Source organism: Rhamphochromis sp. 'chilingali', assembly GCF_963969265.1.
Source record: "Rhamphochromis sp. 'chilingali' genome assembly, chromosome: 8".
NCBI lineage: Eukaryota > Metazoa > Chordata > Actinopteri > Cichliformes > Cichlidae > Rhamphochromis > Rhamphochromis sp. 'chilingali'.
Window position 1 is genome coordinate 13,211,170 of NC_137935.1, and position 15,089 is coordinate 13,226,258.

At 39.6% G+C, this 15,089-nt stretch overlaps 1 protein-coding gene across 5 annotated transcripts in view; it reads left to right on the top strand.

The window, feature by feature from the left end:
• The first annotated feature begins 4,886 nt into the window (after positions 1-4,886).
• Positions 4,887-15,089, top strand: part of cadm1b (cell adhesion molecule 1b) — a 167,385-nt gene continuing 157,182 nt past the window's right edge. For 4 of the 5 annotated variants that reach the window (XM_080888454.1, XM_080888452.1, XM_080888456.1 and 1 more), the window contains exon 1: positions 4,887-5,023. In XM_080888454.1, coding sequence (XP_080744580.1) covers positions 4,948-5,023 — 76 coding nt within the window. In that variant the 5' untranslated portion in view covers positions 4,887-4,947. The remainder of the gene's footprint in view (positions 5,024-15,089) is intronic. The other variant, XM_080888453.1, reaches the window with a different exon arrangement.

Genomic DNA, 15,089 nt, shown 5'->3' on the forward strand with positions numbered 1-15,089 from the left:
ATTTCAGTAATTGAAAAATGAAATTATTTTGATGTGTGAAAGCATAGTCTTAGAATCTAATTTGTGTATCCAATAGGATTACAGATGATTGCTGAATGCTCTGTCAAGGTTAAAGCATTTTATTGGATTTTCGGAGGTCTGATTCTTGCTCTTTAGTTGGTCTTTAGTGTGTATTTTGCACTGTAGTGACTGGAACTGTAGCACAGGGCTGGGGAAAATACTGACTTGATTGGCTTTGGATAGAGCATATAATGAACTTTAAGTTTACCTTTGGGTGCTATAGGATAGTAGCACAGACTTGAACCTATGTTTGCTGTAGTTTCTCCAAATGTCGATGCCGCCACGCTATAATTGAGCATATGCATGAAATCACTGATCTGGATTACTGGAGATACAAGCTTAGTTTGGGGGATTTTTGTCACTAACTAATATGTGAATGTGTCCTAATCCTCATGCTATTTAGAGGAAATGAAGTAATGTCCTCCAACTGACTGCCTGAGCCTGGTAAAACGTTAATCTATTTATACAATTAAGTACAGCGTAGTCTGTTTTGTAAACATTTAAATTTCCTTGGTTTTGCTGTAATGACCAAATTTCATGTGGTTTCTGATGGCTAAAAATGCACCTATACATCTGTGTTAATGTGATGTAATCACTTGCATTGTATAATCAGTTTGACTTTGATTTAGATGTGGAAAATTAGAGGCATGATATTCTTCATTAACAGCAGGTAGCCACAAGCCGTTTGGCTCCCGGCAGAAATAGACAGTTTGATGCTAATGAGCCTCGATCTGCATTACTCTGTTCAGTCTACTGTATGTGGGTATTTTCAGCCAAGTGCTCTAGCTGTGCTAATAATTCCAGTAAAGCGCAACTAGCAATACATCATGAAACCAAAGAGCTTTGCTCTGTTTTTCCCCCTGTTATTCACATATATTATTTGTAGTTGTTTGAAAACAACGCTCTCTACGGCTAGCATCTGTGTTGTAATTGTTGCACAAAAGCAATCCCCATTGAGTTGCTTCTTTTTGTGATTATGAGCCTGTCTACTACCAATAATCATGATAAAATGATTGTAGGATAATGTTCTATGCCAGGGATAAATAAACAGTTTAAATGTCTTCAATCCAATTTACAAGGAAATGACTTTCAAGAGCTTGTAGGATATAACATTTATTAGGGCCCTTAGGCAGTTTTTCAGCCAGGGGTGCTTTTTACCGGAGGGGATCCTTCTGCAGTAACCAGGGGGTGCATAGAAAGGTTTATTAGCTCAGATTTTTTTTTAAATAAAGAAAAAAAGATGACATATTGTTTTGAAAAGATCCAGATGCAGTCAGCTGTAACACCATGGCTTCAGTTTTGTGGAAACAAGTGAGCAGGTTTAAAAGAACTTGAAACTGTTAGGATGTTAGTAATATGGAAAATTTCAACTAAATCTTGTTCTGCTGAATTAAATTAAAGCAACAGATGCTGCAAGTCTCCTTGGAAAATGTACGCGAGCTTGGAGAAATCGACCTAAATGATATGAAAACGTAATGTACAGATTCATAATTTACTGTCTAAACAATATTTGGGACAAGAGTAAGGAAGGTAGCAAAAGTAAGGTATGTGTAATATGTCGTATTAAATAGACAATATCTGGCAAAACAAATAGAGAATAAAGCAATAAGAGATCATTTCAAGCTCCAAAAAGGTTGAAGTAGCCAAACAAGTGCAGTGTGCAAGCCCCTGCAGTCTTTCAGAGTTCAGACTTATATAAATGAGACGAATGAAACAATATTTCTCTTCTACACATATATAGAGACAAGAGAGGCAAACTCGGGCCTACCCAGCCAACTTGACATACACTATATCCTGACAAATTTATTACCATTAAGCCTCTGCAAGGTACCACGTGACTCATGATTTATTACAATCACCTGCTGTATGTCTGTGGATGCAAAATTGCCTTTATCAGGCAGTGCATGCACCGGCTGATAACATGTGTAGCATGTGTGTAACAGTTTACCAGTTTTCTATATGGGAGAATGATGGCGGTCGTTACTGCATGCAGTTCATATTCAGCTACGGAGGTTTGAATGAAAGATGAATTCAGGCGCCTTGAAGAAACAAATGTATGGAATAGGGTGGTGGTGTTTTTGTTTACTGTAAAAAAGCAAAAAAAAAGCACAAATTACATTCAAAGGATTCATTATTAATGGAAGTAATTGCATCACAGTTCAATCTGGTCTTGCCTTTGACATTTACCTGTAGCAAGGATGACTTACAGGTGGTTACGTGTATATTAGCGTGACAAAAAACCAGACAGGAAACCAATTGAGCGCACATGTTTCATCCCTCAAAGGCATAAAGAATTGATGACCTGATATATTTGGAGTATCATTTCCTGTAATAATTTGCTATGGGGGGATAAAAAAAAAGAAAGAAATTAAAATTTGCACTAATCCTGTCCTCGGTTATAAATGCTGTTGTGCTAAAATAAGTTTAAAGACATGCAAATGTGAATTTTGGGTGAATAATAGGTCAGAAGAGAGTCTTGCAAACACGCATTTCCTCGAGCATGATTACAGTCCATTACTCTTCCCGTGTTCTATCCCGCTGCGTTACGCATCATACAACTGTAGAGTCCCCTACAGTATGTGCTAACGGTGTGAGGAAAACACATACGTGTGAATGCTCACATACACGTATATGGCCTGAGCATAAGAAAACCTACATTTCATTTCAATAAACCATGTTCTGGCTCAGCCATTCAGGGTCACTTACAAGGGTCTGATTCAATTATTCCTCCTTTCACAACAGGAGGAAAACATTTTCATGGTGAATGGTTTTGCCTAAATAGATTACCATCTCAAATAATTCAATTTCCGTTAATTTGATTGATTTCATACCAGGGGGAAAAAGAAATCTTAATTTAAAACCATTGCATTTCTAATCAAACATTAACTGAAAAAGAGGCCTGGGTGAAAATCTTTTATTACCAGTTTCTCCACTAATTTAAATAGAAAATGCTGATGGCGGCCCAATTAAATGGCTCCACCACTATTCGGCCCACATCCAAGATCTCAAAAATAAACTGCTTAACAGTTTGTGCATGACCGTTTGTCTTGTAACACACACAACACACACTCATACACACACACACACACACACACACACTCATATACCAACGTACACACATAGCAGGGAGAATCTATGGTTAGCCATTACTACAGAGGATCCAGATCAAGCAGTTCAGTCATCTGATCCATTCCCATTTATTATTCATCCTGCTCGGGGAGACAGAAACGCTGGGCTTCTCTTCCTAGAGAGACCCTGGAACCCCATCTATTCTCGTGAGCAAAGGAAATGCCATGCAGTAGTCGACTGAATCACAGAGACAGGAAAAGAGACAGAAAGGGAGAGAAAACAAAAGTTGGAGGTGTGGGTTATTGTGGTGCACATGAAGTGGAAAGGACCATGAGGCATGCTGCAAATCAAATTATAACCAATGGGTGGGGCTGGGGTCTGTAAAAAATATGAAATTTTGACTTATTGAGGATGCCTCAACCAGGTGCACTTTGCAGACTGGTGCCCACCAATACTATGCTGTCAGAAAGTAAAGCAGCCTGGCCAGTGCTGTGAGGAGAAAACACCTTGTGGAGACATTGTGTGAGTGGCAGGCAGAACTGGCAAGCTGCCACAGATAATAACATCTGAAATAAATTTGATGTGTGGAATTCAATCTGTAGTGATAGGGACGGCTGCAGCATTAGAGTGAAGTTCTAAATGCTATCTACTCATCCATGGAATGAGGACTGACACGCAGTCTCAGAGAATAGATTGTGCAATTAGCAGCCTTTGTGCTGTTTTGACACAATGAAAAAGGGAAATGAGATTCAACGTCGTCATGCACAGTTCTCTGTAGCGCTGTGATTCCCACAAGATCGTCCACATGTACCATGTTTCAGGTGAGAATAACTTGAGGGACTTGAAACATTAGGAAGTATGATATAAAAAAAGAAAAAAAGTATAGAGCAGGAGAACAACAGAGGGTTCAGGTGGTCACACTTATTAATAATCTGCAATATTACATTTCCATTCAAATTTTTTAAATGATCACCTCTGATGTGATTTCTGACATGTTTTCTCCTCATTTCGAGGAGCACGCCACCACTGCCACAACCAAAGGATGCAATACACAAGTTAAAGAAAAGGGGGCGCTCTTTGAGTAGGCATTAAGCAAAACCTCTGAGAACAGCGTTTCACCAAACTTTACTAATTATTCCTTTAATTAAACAGGCTGTTGCGGTCCTTTTAACACACGTGTTATTGAACACACACACAAACACAGACGAACTGTTAAAACCTGTGGATACATTATAACCCATGTATACGTGTTGCTCCTTTAGGTTATTGATGCGCATCGTAAATATAAGAATACACAATTCAATTACCAAATATTACTCTCATTGGACTAACTGCTGCGTAAAAATAAGAAACTAAACGCTTCTTCTACCTCAGAGTTATTTGTGCGTCAGCTATAAAGCCAAAGCGCAGCGAGCTGGGGACAGGCTGGTTTCACTCACATGAACTAAAAAGCTATAACCATAAAATAAAATTACTATAATATTCCTATAAAGTGTCTGTGGTTCTCGGTGGTGAAATCACCACACCTCCCTGCATGTTTTTTACACTTCCCGTGGAATTACTGTAATATTCTTTCAATATTCCTGCTGGGCTTTCGGGTGATTCCCTGTTTGTTTTACATTTCTGTAAAGTCTCCAGGTATTACTGTAATATTCCTATAGTGTTTTATAGGCCTGCATGTCATTGCAACACAACGCAGTCCAATATCATAGCGGGCTCCCTGCTTGAGCCCTCCCTCCGCCTCTCATGTGTCTACATTTTCATCCCATGGCCGTCTCTAGGTGATTTAGCGCCGCCAGTCTCAAGCAGGTGTCCAACATGGCGATCACGGGAAGCGGATCTCTCGCAATTTCTTTCTTTGTTTTCGTGATTTCAGCAGCGTTTCTTCCGAAAGGTACGTGTTTTCGTAGGTGTATGTATGTTTTTATTTTGGTGGGGCTTCTCGTGTGTGTCCGTACCTAATGCAGAAATAGCCCTTCCACAGCAAAAGCCCGAGGAGTACCGGGAGAAGTTGTGGTGCGTTTGCGCTCTAGATGCGCACAAGCTTCCCCTCCAAATCTCAGCATCACTTTCTATTTCTCCGATAGTGCCGTCGACTCCAAATTACTCACGCCGTTTCTCGAGACTGTTGGGCTGCTTATCGTGTGGGCTTATTTTAGCGCTGATTAAAAGGGGTGCTGTCCTGAGTTTTTCACTGCAGCACAGCTACAGATAGGACTGCTAGAAAAAAGTATTCTCAGCGCTGCACAGTTAGGACAGGCGGAGATAAAGTATCGCCAGAGATAATCGAGTGAAGTGGTCGTACAGTATTTTGACCCAGGGCAAGTACAAGGCAATTGCTCACTGAAACGTGGTCGACTCTTGTGCCTTGAGAGAGAGGATAGAGAGAGCACGGCTGGAGTGCGCTCGTATCCTTTGCTTATACCGCATAACCCTCCACAGTCCCAACTCATCTCTGTGTCTACAAATCTCCCAAGTCTGGGCTTCAGGTGCGCTTTGGAGGAAAAACACGCATTGCAGCTCTAGTCTCGCACATTGTCCTCTGGCCGCACAACTGCAGCCGCTGCTGACCGTGTGTGTTCCCGGTCCGCAGTCTTCACTTTTCCCCTCAGTGAGTGACGCTGGGAAATGTAAATCTGTTATGTCTTTGTTACTCTTGTTTTTTCACAGCGTAACTGCACGAACCAGGGCTAACTAAATGTGCGTGGCTATTGCAGTGCTCAGTCCCATCATTTCCCCGTTATTCCACCGCGTTTGCATCAGAGTTGCATGCGTCAGTGTTTTTTTTTCCCCTGGAAAACGTATCCGCTGACAATGTGACGCATGTGAAGCGGTTAAAATGTCAGCTTGGAGCCACTTTAAATCCCTCCCAGAGGTAGGATGGACATGTTGTGCTGTCAATCCCCGGGTTGTTAAAATGGCAAGCAACAGTTGCAGTGACAGGTTTACACTTGAAGATTACTTGAGCGACCCCCCCCCCCCCCCCCCTTTTTTTTAGCAGTTTATTTTATTTTATTTATTTATTTTAGAAATTGCAGGCACATTGTACAACAGTGGCATCTGCAGCACACATCAACAGGTCTGCAGAAACTAATCACTGCATGCCTGTGCTTGCCCGAGTGGTAAAGAGTGTTCCCAAAATGAGGTTACTAGTCAAAGGAAGTTTTAGACATTGCGTTTTTTTCCAGTTCACTGCTTCTGAGACTTTCATTTCACAGTTGTTGAATTTATTATAGTCTGTGTTGAATAGCGGTTAAATGACATTTACAGCATTGTCTGGCGTCTCCTTGTCACATTAATTTAATTAACCTCTCAGTTGAATAAAATAAAGCATCGTGAATGTGAAACAACCCCAAGCTCGGCACGCTGAGAGCTGCAGCGTTACAGGAAACTCGTGTGACCTCTTCTTTCAGGTAATAATCCCCAAGCGAGAAAGGGTTGGATGTGACCCTAGTTTATTCAGCTCTCTGGCTGTCCATGTGTGAGTGCTGGGCGCAAAAGAAAAAAGGCCCAAACTCTGTGTGTGCAGTGGGGAAACTTTTCTTTTTACAGCTTTCAAATTTTTCTTTGTAAACGATCCAGAATGTGTGGATTTGAACTAGTGAGACGAGAATAGTTTCACTAACTTGATGTTTCCTAGCACAAAATGTGCATAGTGATAGGTGAAAAGGGAAGCACTGATAATGCTAAAGAGCTTCTCAGCATCCTGTTATGAAATGCCCAGACTTTGCATTTCACCAAAGTATCTGTTTAGCAGTATTTCTCTGCCTGCGTCTCCTGGGGCTCGGCCTGTTGTAGCAGATCAGATGGTTGAATTTCAGAAGGTTGCATAATCCCACTTATTGCCAGTTTAAAGTCATTCGTCAGGACTGAGTGATGGTGAAGTGGATCAATACGAGCTGTCATGAAGCCTCAACGCGCTGCTGAAGGAAAGGGTCTGGGAGAAACAAAAGGAAACATACAGTTGTTACGGTACTCTCGGTTTGCCAGTTGGCATGTGACCCAGTGAGTGATTGAAGACGTTTGTCTCTGGCTCCTTGTGGTGGGGTTTGGCTTTGAAACAGATCCTACTGAAATCTGCTAACGGTGTGCTGCTTTTCCCTCAATTTCTGTTTGTCTCTTCGGATTCTGGAGGGTGGCAGTGTTTTAGTTCTTCAGTCATCATACGAATGTTGAGCTCCCCACTTTTTTCCGCTAGTGTGTGCCAGTGGTGCAAGCTGGGGCCTCGAAGAAGTACATTCATATTTGACTTTGCATATTTTTGTTGAGCCCTACAGGATCAAATATCAAAAAATGAATAAAAATATCCTCTTTTAACTTGTTTCCTGCACAGTGTAATGTTTCCCTGCATTTTACTAATTTTGAACATTTTACCATTGCAGTTAGACAACAGTAAAATGTTATTCATATATGCATTTACTTTTTTTGAATATATATGTAGTATATAAATCCAGCTCATTATTTCCTTTTAGGGTTTTGTATTTAGCAAATAATTCTGTGAAGTAACTACAAATACCAAATAACTGGCTTAATAAAAAGCTACTACCTGACTGACTGCCAGAGTATCTAGATCAATAGTCCACGAGTCTTCCAAAGCCCAAGGTAACCCGATCAAACTGCATTATTTGGCTGACTAAAAGTCTAAGGCTTGAAGATGTGCAGTTTAGTTTCACAAAAGACGAAGAAAAGCCTCAAATTCCCCAGTGAAGCTTGGCATTAGTTCTCAAAAATCGCCTCAAACAATTACTTTATTACCAAAGTAGATGCAGATTAATTTTGTGCGAATCCACAAATCGATTAATTGAGTAACTGTTTCAGCTCCCAGTTCATTAGTGCCATTTATGTAGCAAACTGAAGTGGCCTTCTTTTGACTATCTCTATAAAATAGCACTTACAGTACAGTACAGTACAGTGTTTCGGGATAAATGTAATACGGCACTTAATGGCTCATTGATATGTGCCCGCTTGCAAAGTATTTCATGGCCTGTACGGTGAGATCACCACAGTACATCATTTGTAACAATAATATTCTCTTCTATTTAAAGAAATTGAATTTATTGCTCATTAAATTTACATTAAACTCTGCTTAATAAGCCTCACTCTAATTGCTGGATAATGCATGGCACTACTTTATGCGGTGGCAGCTAATCTTACTGTTGGAAAGCGAGCGGCTGGCAGAAAAATGGCAGGTGATGCATGTAAGAAATGTAGCCACTTGTAGGAGCTGCAACGATGAAAATCATATAGACTGGAGTTTTATTACTTCACTGAGGACATCACACTTCCAGGCTGCATCTTCCTACTGTATATGCTGTGTGAAAATGCAAAGATTGCAGGGGCTCATCTGTAAATCAAATGCAGTTAAAGCCATCTCTATCTAGTCTCTGCAAGGCAGAGTGTGTGAATGTGCACTCGCGATCAAACTTCACACTCTCTTTGAGCTTATAAAATGAATCTACGTGCAGAGGGTCCTTGTAGCTCAAGGCAAATGGGCAGATTTCACTTCAACACTTGTCCTTTCACGTCAGGTGTTGTTGTAAGCCAGCCAATATACACAGAGAAAGAAGGTGGTTATGGAGGTCCGTGTTGGGAAAAATTGAAAATCTCTTTCTATCCTTGACTTTATATTCCTTTCAATTTCTGAAAGACTCCAACGTCTCTTTAAAAGTATCTCCCTGGGTGCTGGGCATGAAGGTTTTTGTCCATACACTTTATAGCAGAACCTTTAAGTAAATGCTCTATCAGGTTGTTTTGTCAAGGTCACAGGAGGTAGTGCTGGAGACCTACATCACACTGAGTTGTGTAGTTATTATTACCAACACCCCCAACCAGCCTGCCACCAAAAAAAATAAAAAAAAATAACTGTGGATCTTCTATGTAAGGAATTTATGTACAACTGAATGACAAACTGAGGCCGATCAAAAATGTGTCTGTCTGTCTGTGTTGAAATGTAGTAAACAGTCAATTAGGAGAAACAGACAGATGACAGGTTCTTTCATGATTGTGGGGACAGAAGCCTCCATTCACAGTGCTGTGGTAATGAGCAGGAGTGCTGATGTCTCTGCTTATGAATATGACATTGTTCTCTCTGTTCCCTGGATCTGGGAGACCTCACTCTATTGGCTGCGATGCTTAGACGCTGACAATCAGGACCACAATGACAAAAAAAAAAGTAAATGCAAAGATTTTGTTTTGAAAGGGGCATAGAGTGCACATTAGTGTGGGTGATGGAGCAATTACAAGCCACCATTAAGGCCGTGGAGCAGTCAAAGCACAGCACTTTGGAAATGAAGAACTCCAGTGGGTAGAAACCCTCCATAACCGTTAAAGTAATAAAAAAGAAACAATAAACAAACAATGAAAAAACCTCCACAAAACACGATTGATTGCTTGCTAAAGTTAGGTTTGGGTTGGTGGTGTCAGTATGACTATTCATTTTGCCAAATACAACTTCACAGATGCCAGTAACGGTGTAATAGATTCACTTTGACACCTTTAAACCTTCTCTGAATTTACCGCAGTGCAATATGATTCAATCTAAAACAGTGGCAATGCTAATATCTACTGCGATCGCTACTTGACATTAACTGGTTGCTGTTGTGCTTTCTAATATATCCTTCTCACCTTGAATGAGATGCTTATTCAATTACAGCGATTCTACCGTGTCATAGCTAAACATCTACTGCACATGGCTTTGGGTAGCCAAGGAGGGGTGGTTTGTTGTTGTACAGTTGCAACTGCACGCCACTCTTTGTTGAATATACATTTGAAGATTTGGCAGTAATTTTATGTAAATTCACATTTTTTTGGCTCTCTCTGATGCAAAGACGTTTAATATCAAATGAATAGGAAGACCACATGAAATAAATTACAAATGCTCAAATTAATAAATACTGAGAAATCTTATTACTGTATATAGCCATGAGAAACAAATTCTACAAAAACTCTGAAACATGATAAAAGATATTGGACTGTGTTGACATTTAGTTTTTTATTTTTCTGCATAAACATGATTTTATTTTATTAAAAAAATTATTGTCGCTCAAATGTTCCTCTCTTATAGCTGCATTGTTGGTTGCTCTTTAGCTGCTAAATGCTCAAATACGTTCATCAGGTAGTCTCTGACTGTGTCTGTCTGCGTTTTGATCTCGAATGTTGATCTTTTGAGAGGTGAGAGCCAACCAAAACAGTCACTTTGTGGGCTGTACAGCTCAAAAATGAGGTGAAACTCGCTCTTAACCTCGGTATGGTTGAGGGTTGTGCAGCATTATAAAAATTACGAGTTTGTAACATGACATGCAATCGACTGGCCATCATGGCATTTCACATTTTGCACCCACCAAGCTAAGCTGGGTCCTCCTGCATTTGTCCTCTTGCTGGATTTTGACAGATTCTGGGGAGACGTTTCACATTATCAGAAATTACACAGATCAGATGGACCCAAAGGGCCATTCTGCAAAATTTGTCCACTCATCCATGTGTCATATTCAATATCTGAGTTGTGATTCTCACAAAATATTAGATGATGTATTTCATTTCAGTGTTAAACCATCAAAAATTGCACTGCTTGAACCAAACGGGGATCAAAATAGGCAAGGATTTTCCTATTGATGATTATCCAGGTCGTCAATGCTTTTTCTTATGGGCAACCCAAATTATTTAAATAATATTTTAACAAATTGTGTTGTCTTTAGATTAGTCATGGCAAAAAGGACTGAACAAAGAGAGAACCTCGAGGGTGGATGGCACAGATGATAACTCACAACATTAGGACTAAATAACAGTTGATGAATGTGGAGGAGAAAGGACTTTTTCTCTTAGAGTAGACTGCATCCCTAATCAATAAATTCAGTTATCGAGTTCCCTCTAATCCACTGCTGGAATAAGAATGAAAAAGGTTCCAATTTAACTTATAAAAGAGGAGATTTTGTTTGATCTGCTAAGAAAAATGACCCGGATTCAGTTTATCATTACGTTTCCACATTTGGAAATATTGCCCACCCCCCCTCCTTGGACCGGTTTTATCCACTTTGCCCACTGTGGCTTGATGGCAGGTTATTTAGAAGTCTGAAGGCAGGAATTTCTCTTCCCCTGGCAGAGCTTAGTTGCATTTCAGACATCAGGAATGGAGCAGCTCCTTTCTTTCTCCTCTCGTGGCTTGTTTGGGTGGATCTGAGCCTGATAAAATAACCAGTGTGTGCTCAGAGTCCAGTGTAAACAGCAGCATACAAGTGGGAGTGATGCAGCGCTGCTTTACAAAATCAAAAATACAACTATTCCTCAGTGCCGGCAGAATGCAAACATTTCACTAATCAATAAATCCTACTCTTCTAATAGAAAGACAATTGTTGCAGCTATCACACTTTATTCTGAGAATATAGTGAAATTGGAAAAATCAAAGATTGTCAGCTTGTGCATATCCAGTAACATATTAAGACAAGGATGGCTCTTGCCTTGCACCCTCCTGTGGAATCAGTCCCTGCTTTTCTTGTTGGCACGCTCCGAATGAATTTATTCAAGCTTGATGAAATGTTGTTCCCTTACACTGGGACAACATTAGAATACCTTAGTACTTTAAGTTTTGTTTTAACACTGCAACCATTGCACCTTAAAGCTTTCCTAATTTGATTTACTCAGTGATGTCATCTGGAAAGAACAAACATGTATTAAAGAAATCAGACATATTCCCAGAATATGATTTATTCTGAGAACATATAGTCCAAAATTATGCCTCTTTTTAAATTTAATGCTGCTTTCCCAACTGTTTTTGAAAATGGTTTAGCTATTCGATAAAATGTTACAAAGCAGAAGAAAGCAAAAAATCATCTCTTTTGAAAAGCATGAAAAACAGTATTTTTTCAATGATTTATTCATTTAACTGATGAAAAAACATCTAACATATACCCCTGATATACGTTAGATGTTGACGATGTGTAGCTGACTTGATTTTAATGGTCTGTTTGCTGATTGAACATTGTTGCTGTATTGCACTTGGTGACAGTGATAAATATTTGTAATATTTGTTGGCCTTATTTATGTATATGGAGCCTTAGTTTTGCATAAAGGCTAGAAAAACACATCAGCCAACACCTTTAAAGTTCACTGATTAACATATTGCAGGTTGTTTGTGTAATCCAGACCAAAAATCAACCCTGGACTGACGAGAGCAAGGCGACATTTTTAGACTCCAATGAGGTAGTACCACCCACAAAGGCATAGTTTGGTGCTTAAGCCTCTATAAAAATCAAACTGGTGATGTTACTTTAGATTAAAGTATTCAAGAAATTAGCCAATGAAATAGTGAACCATACAGAACATAGTAAGTAGATTTTGATATTTCTCGACAAAGCAAGGCTAGCTGTATCCCCGCTGTTTTTAAGTCGGTATGCAGATCTAGTCTCTATCGCTGCTGGGTATTAGTTTTTAAAAGATTTCCTTTGATTGAAGAGATACATCCTTTGACTGGACACATTAAGCAGCTCTAAACAGAAACATTTGTTCTGGGGTTGTAGGTTGGGTTAACATCGCTTACTTGGTGGAATATCATACATATTATTAGCCAGCCTTGACAGACTGGCTGTTGCCCCCAGAGTCTACTTGGATGGATGCACGGATAGATGGCTGCCCCCTTTAAATAAGTGATCTGAATTTAATATAATTAGGCATGTATATATATATTCAGATACACTTGGTTTAACCTGATGAAAGTAAGTCTGTAGTAGGGATAAAAATGTAAGAGCTAATCATCGTTGCAGAATCCATACAGTGAGTGCTGCTCAAGGTGAAATTCGGATGCTGTTTACTCAGAAGTGAGTTGTTGTCTGACAGGTTGGTGTTGCCAGCCTCTGGGGCATCATGCTCTTGAATTATCAGCGTGACGATAGACCCATCTTAATTACCCTCAGATACAGCACTATAATCTGTCATTGTCAGGCCGATCAAGACTGTGCAAACCAAGCACTAAGACTCATTCACCCAAACCAGAAGCCTATTGATTACTTTTCATACTTGAGTCATTGCACTGCGGCGAGACATGGGAGACAATAGAGCTAATGGAAAGGGGAAACTCAAAGTCACATTGTTTACAGCTGAGATGACAGGTAAATGTATTTGAAAGGAAATATGGGCTTGATCCAATGGCTTCCAAATAACAGTCTGTTTGTAGCTAACAAGGAAATTTAACCCCGAGCCATTAAGCCATCAGCTGCCCTGAAGCTCAGATGGTGAGCTTAACGCATGGGAGCTTTTCTATTTCAGAATCAAATCCATGTCCAACGATTGAAAATAGAATTTGTGTTGTTTGAAAAGTTCTTCAAGCTGTTTCACACAATTAGTTTTAATTTCTCTTTGTGTGCGAATGATCGCATCAACAGCATCCTCAAAAATAAAGACTTTCTTAGTCTGCATACCAACTGTACTGAATATACTTTATCAGTATCGCTGCGCTGCAAAACCTGATTAAATTCATGTTGCACACTCGCTTTAAACAAAAAAGATTCTGTATGTGGTGCTAAAAAACATCTTATCATATCTAGTTACTTTTTATTCTTGGTAAATATTCCCTAAAATAAAATGATCTTAGCATAGCTTAAAGTTCTCAAAGACCCAGTATGTACTTGTTTCAGTCATACAGTACTTGAGGCACTTGAGTATATATACCATCACCAATCAATAAAATCCAAGAGGCCTAATATGTGGCCTAAGAGAATCCCACATATATACATGCACACTCTGGTTCCCAGATGATAGGACCTGGCAACCTTCTACCTCCCCTGCATATTTGCCAGCATTTGATAGCAGAGTGGGCAGCGGATGAAGAGTTTGTGGGGAACTCAGTTAGGGTATTACTATCCACCCACCAAAGTGCACACTATGTGGCCCAAACACAAGAGCACGACTGCTGCTTGTGAGACAGAGAGCGAGGGAGAAAGAAAGAGACACGGGGGAGTTTATTTTCCACTTGTCTTTGTCTGCAAACAGCAAATTTTTTCACCAAACACGTGGTGGAACAAAATAAAGCTGAGAAGAGATGATTAATTAGCATCTGGAAATACGCTGTTATGTTAGGCTCCCATTTAAAAATGCAACTAACAGAAAGAAATACCTTGTATCTGTTTTCTCTTGTTTTGTGACAGTGCTGGATTATAGCTGCTCTCCACATGCATGTTCATTTGAAAGAGTGCAGAGGTGTTGGTGTCGGCTATATGCAGGAAAACATGAAACTATACCGAGGCCATTGAAATGTAATAATAATGCATTAATGGAAAAATAAGTTAAATATCTCTGTTATTGGCAAACTGTTGGCACTATTCTACTAGATGAGGGACCTATGTTGGATGTCATGCTGCTGTGTTGCTCACTCCATAGTTCCCCTACCTCTGCAGTGGCTGTCAAATAAAGATAAAATATCAAAGCAATTAACTGAAAAATAAAAAGAAATGCCACTTAGTTTTTTTTGTTGTTTTTTGCTAATACTGACCTATGACTCATTTAAGCTTAAGAAAAGCCACCTAACTAAAAGGATGAACCAGTATTGTGTCTGCACATAACAACTTATCAAAGTCTCATTTTTAAATTGTATCTTTAAGCCCTTCTCCCTAGCAGCCTGTCACAAAAACACTCATTTGTACCCGTTTCTTTAGTCGAATCTATGAAAAATGTCAAGGATAACACAGTTTGACAGGCAGAAAATAGTATTTTTGGAACAACAAGTTGATTCCTAAAGAGCTATTAACTGAAAACTTGCCATATGTCAACATGGTGTGCGGTGTGTTCTTAAAAAAATGGGACAAACTGGACAAGTATAGGACAAGAAAAAGAGGTGTCAGGCCTACAAAAACAATCTACAGGAGATGAGCAGTATCTCAAAGTCATGTCCTTGAGAAATAGGAAAAAGTCCAGCAAAGATGTGTCTCTCCATAAGACAGGTCTTAGTGATGAATACAAATTTGAATGCTTTG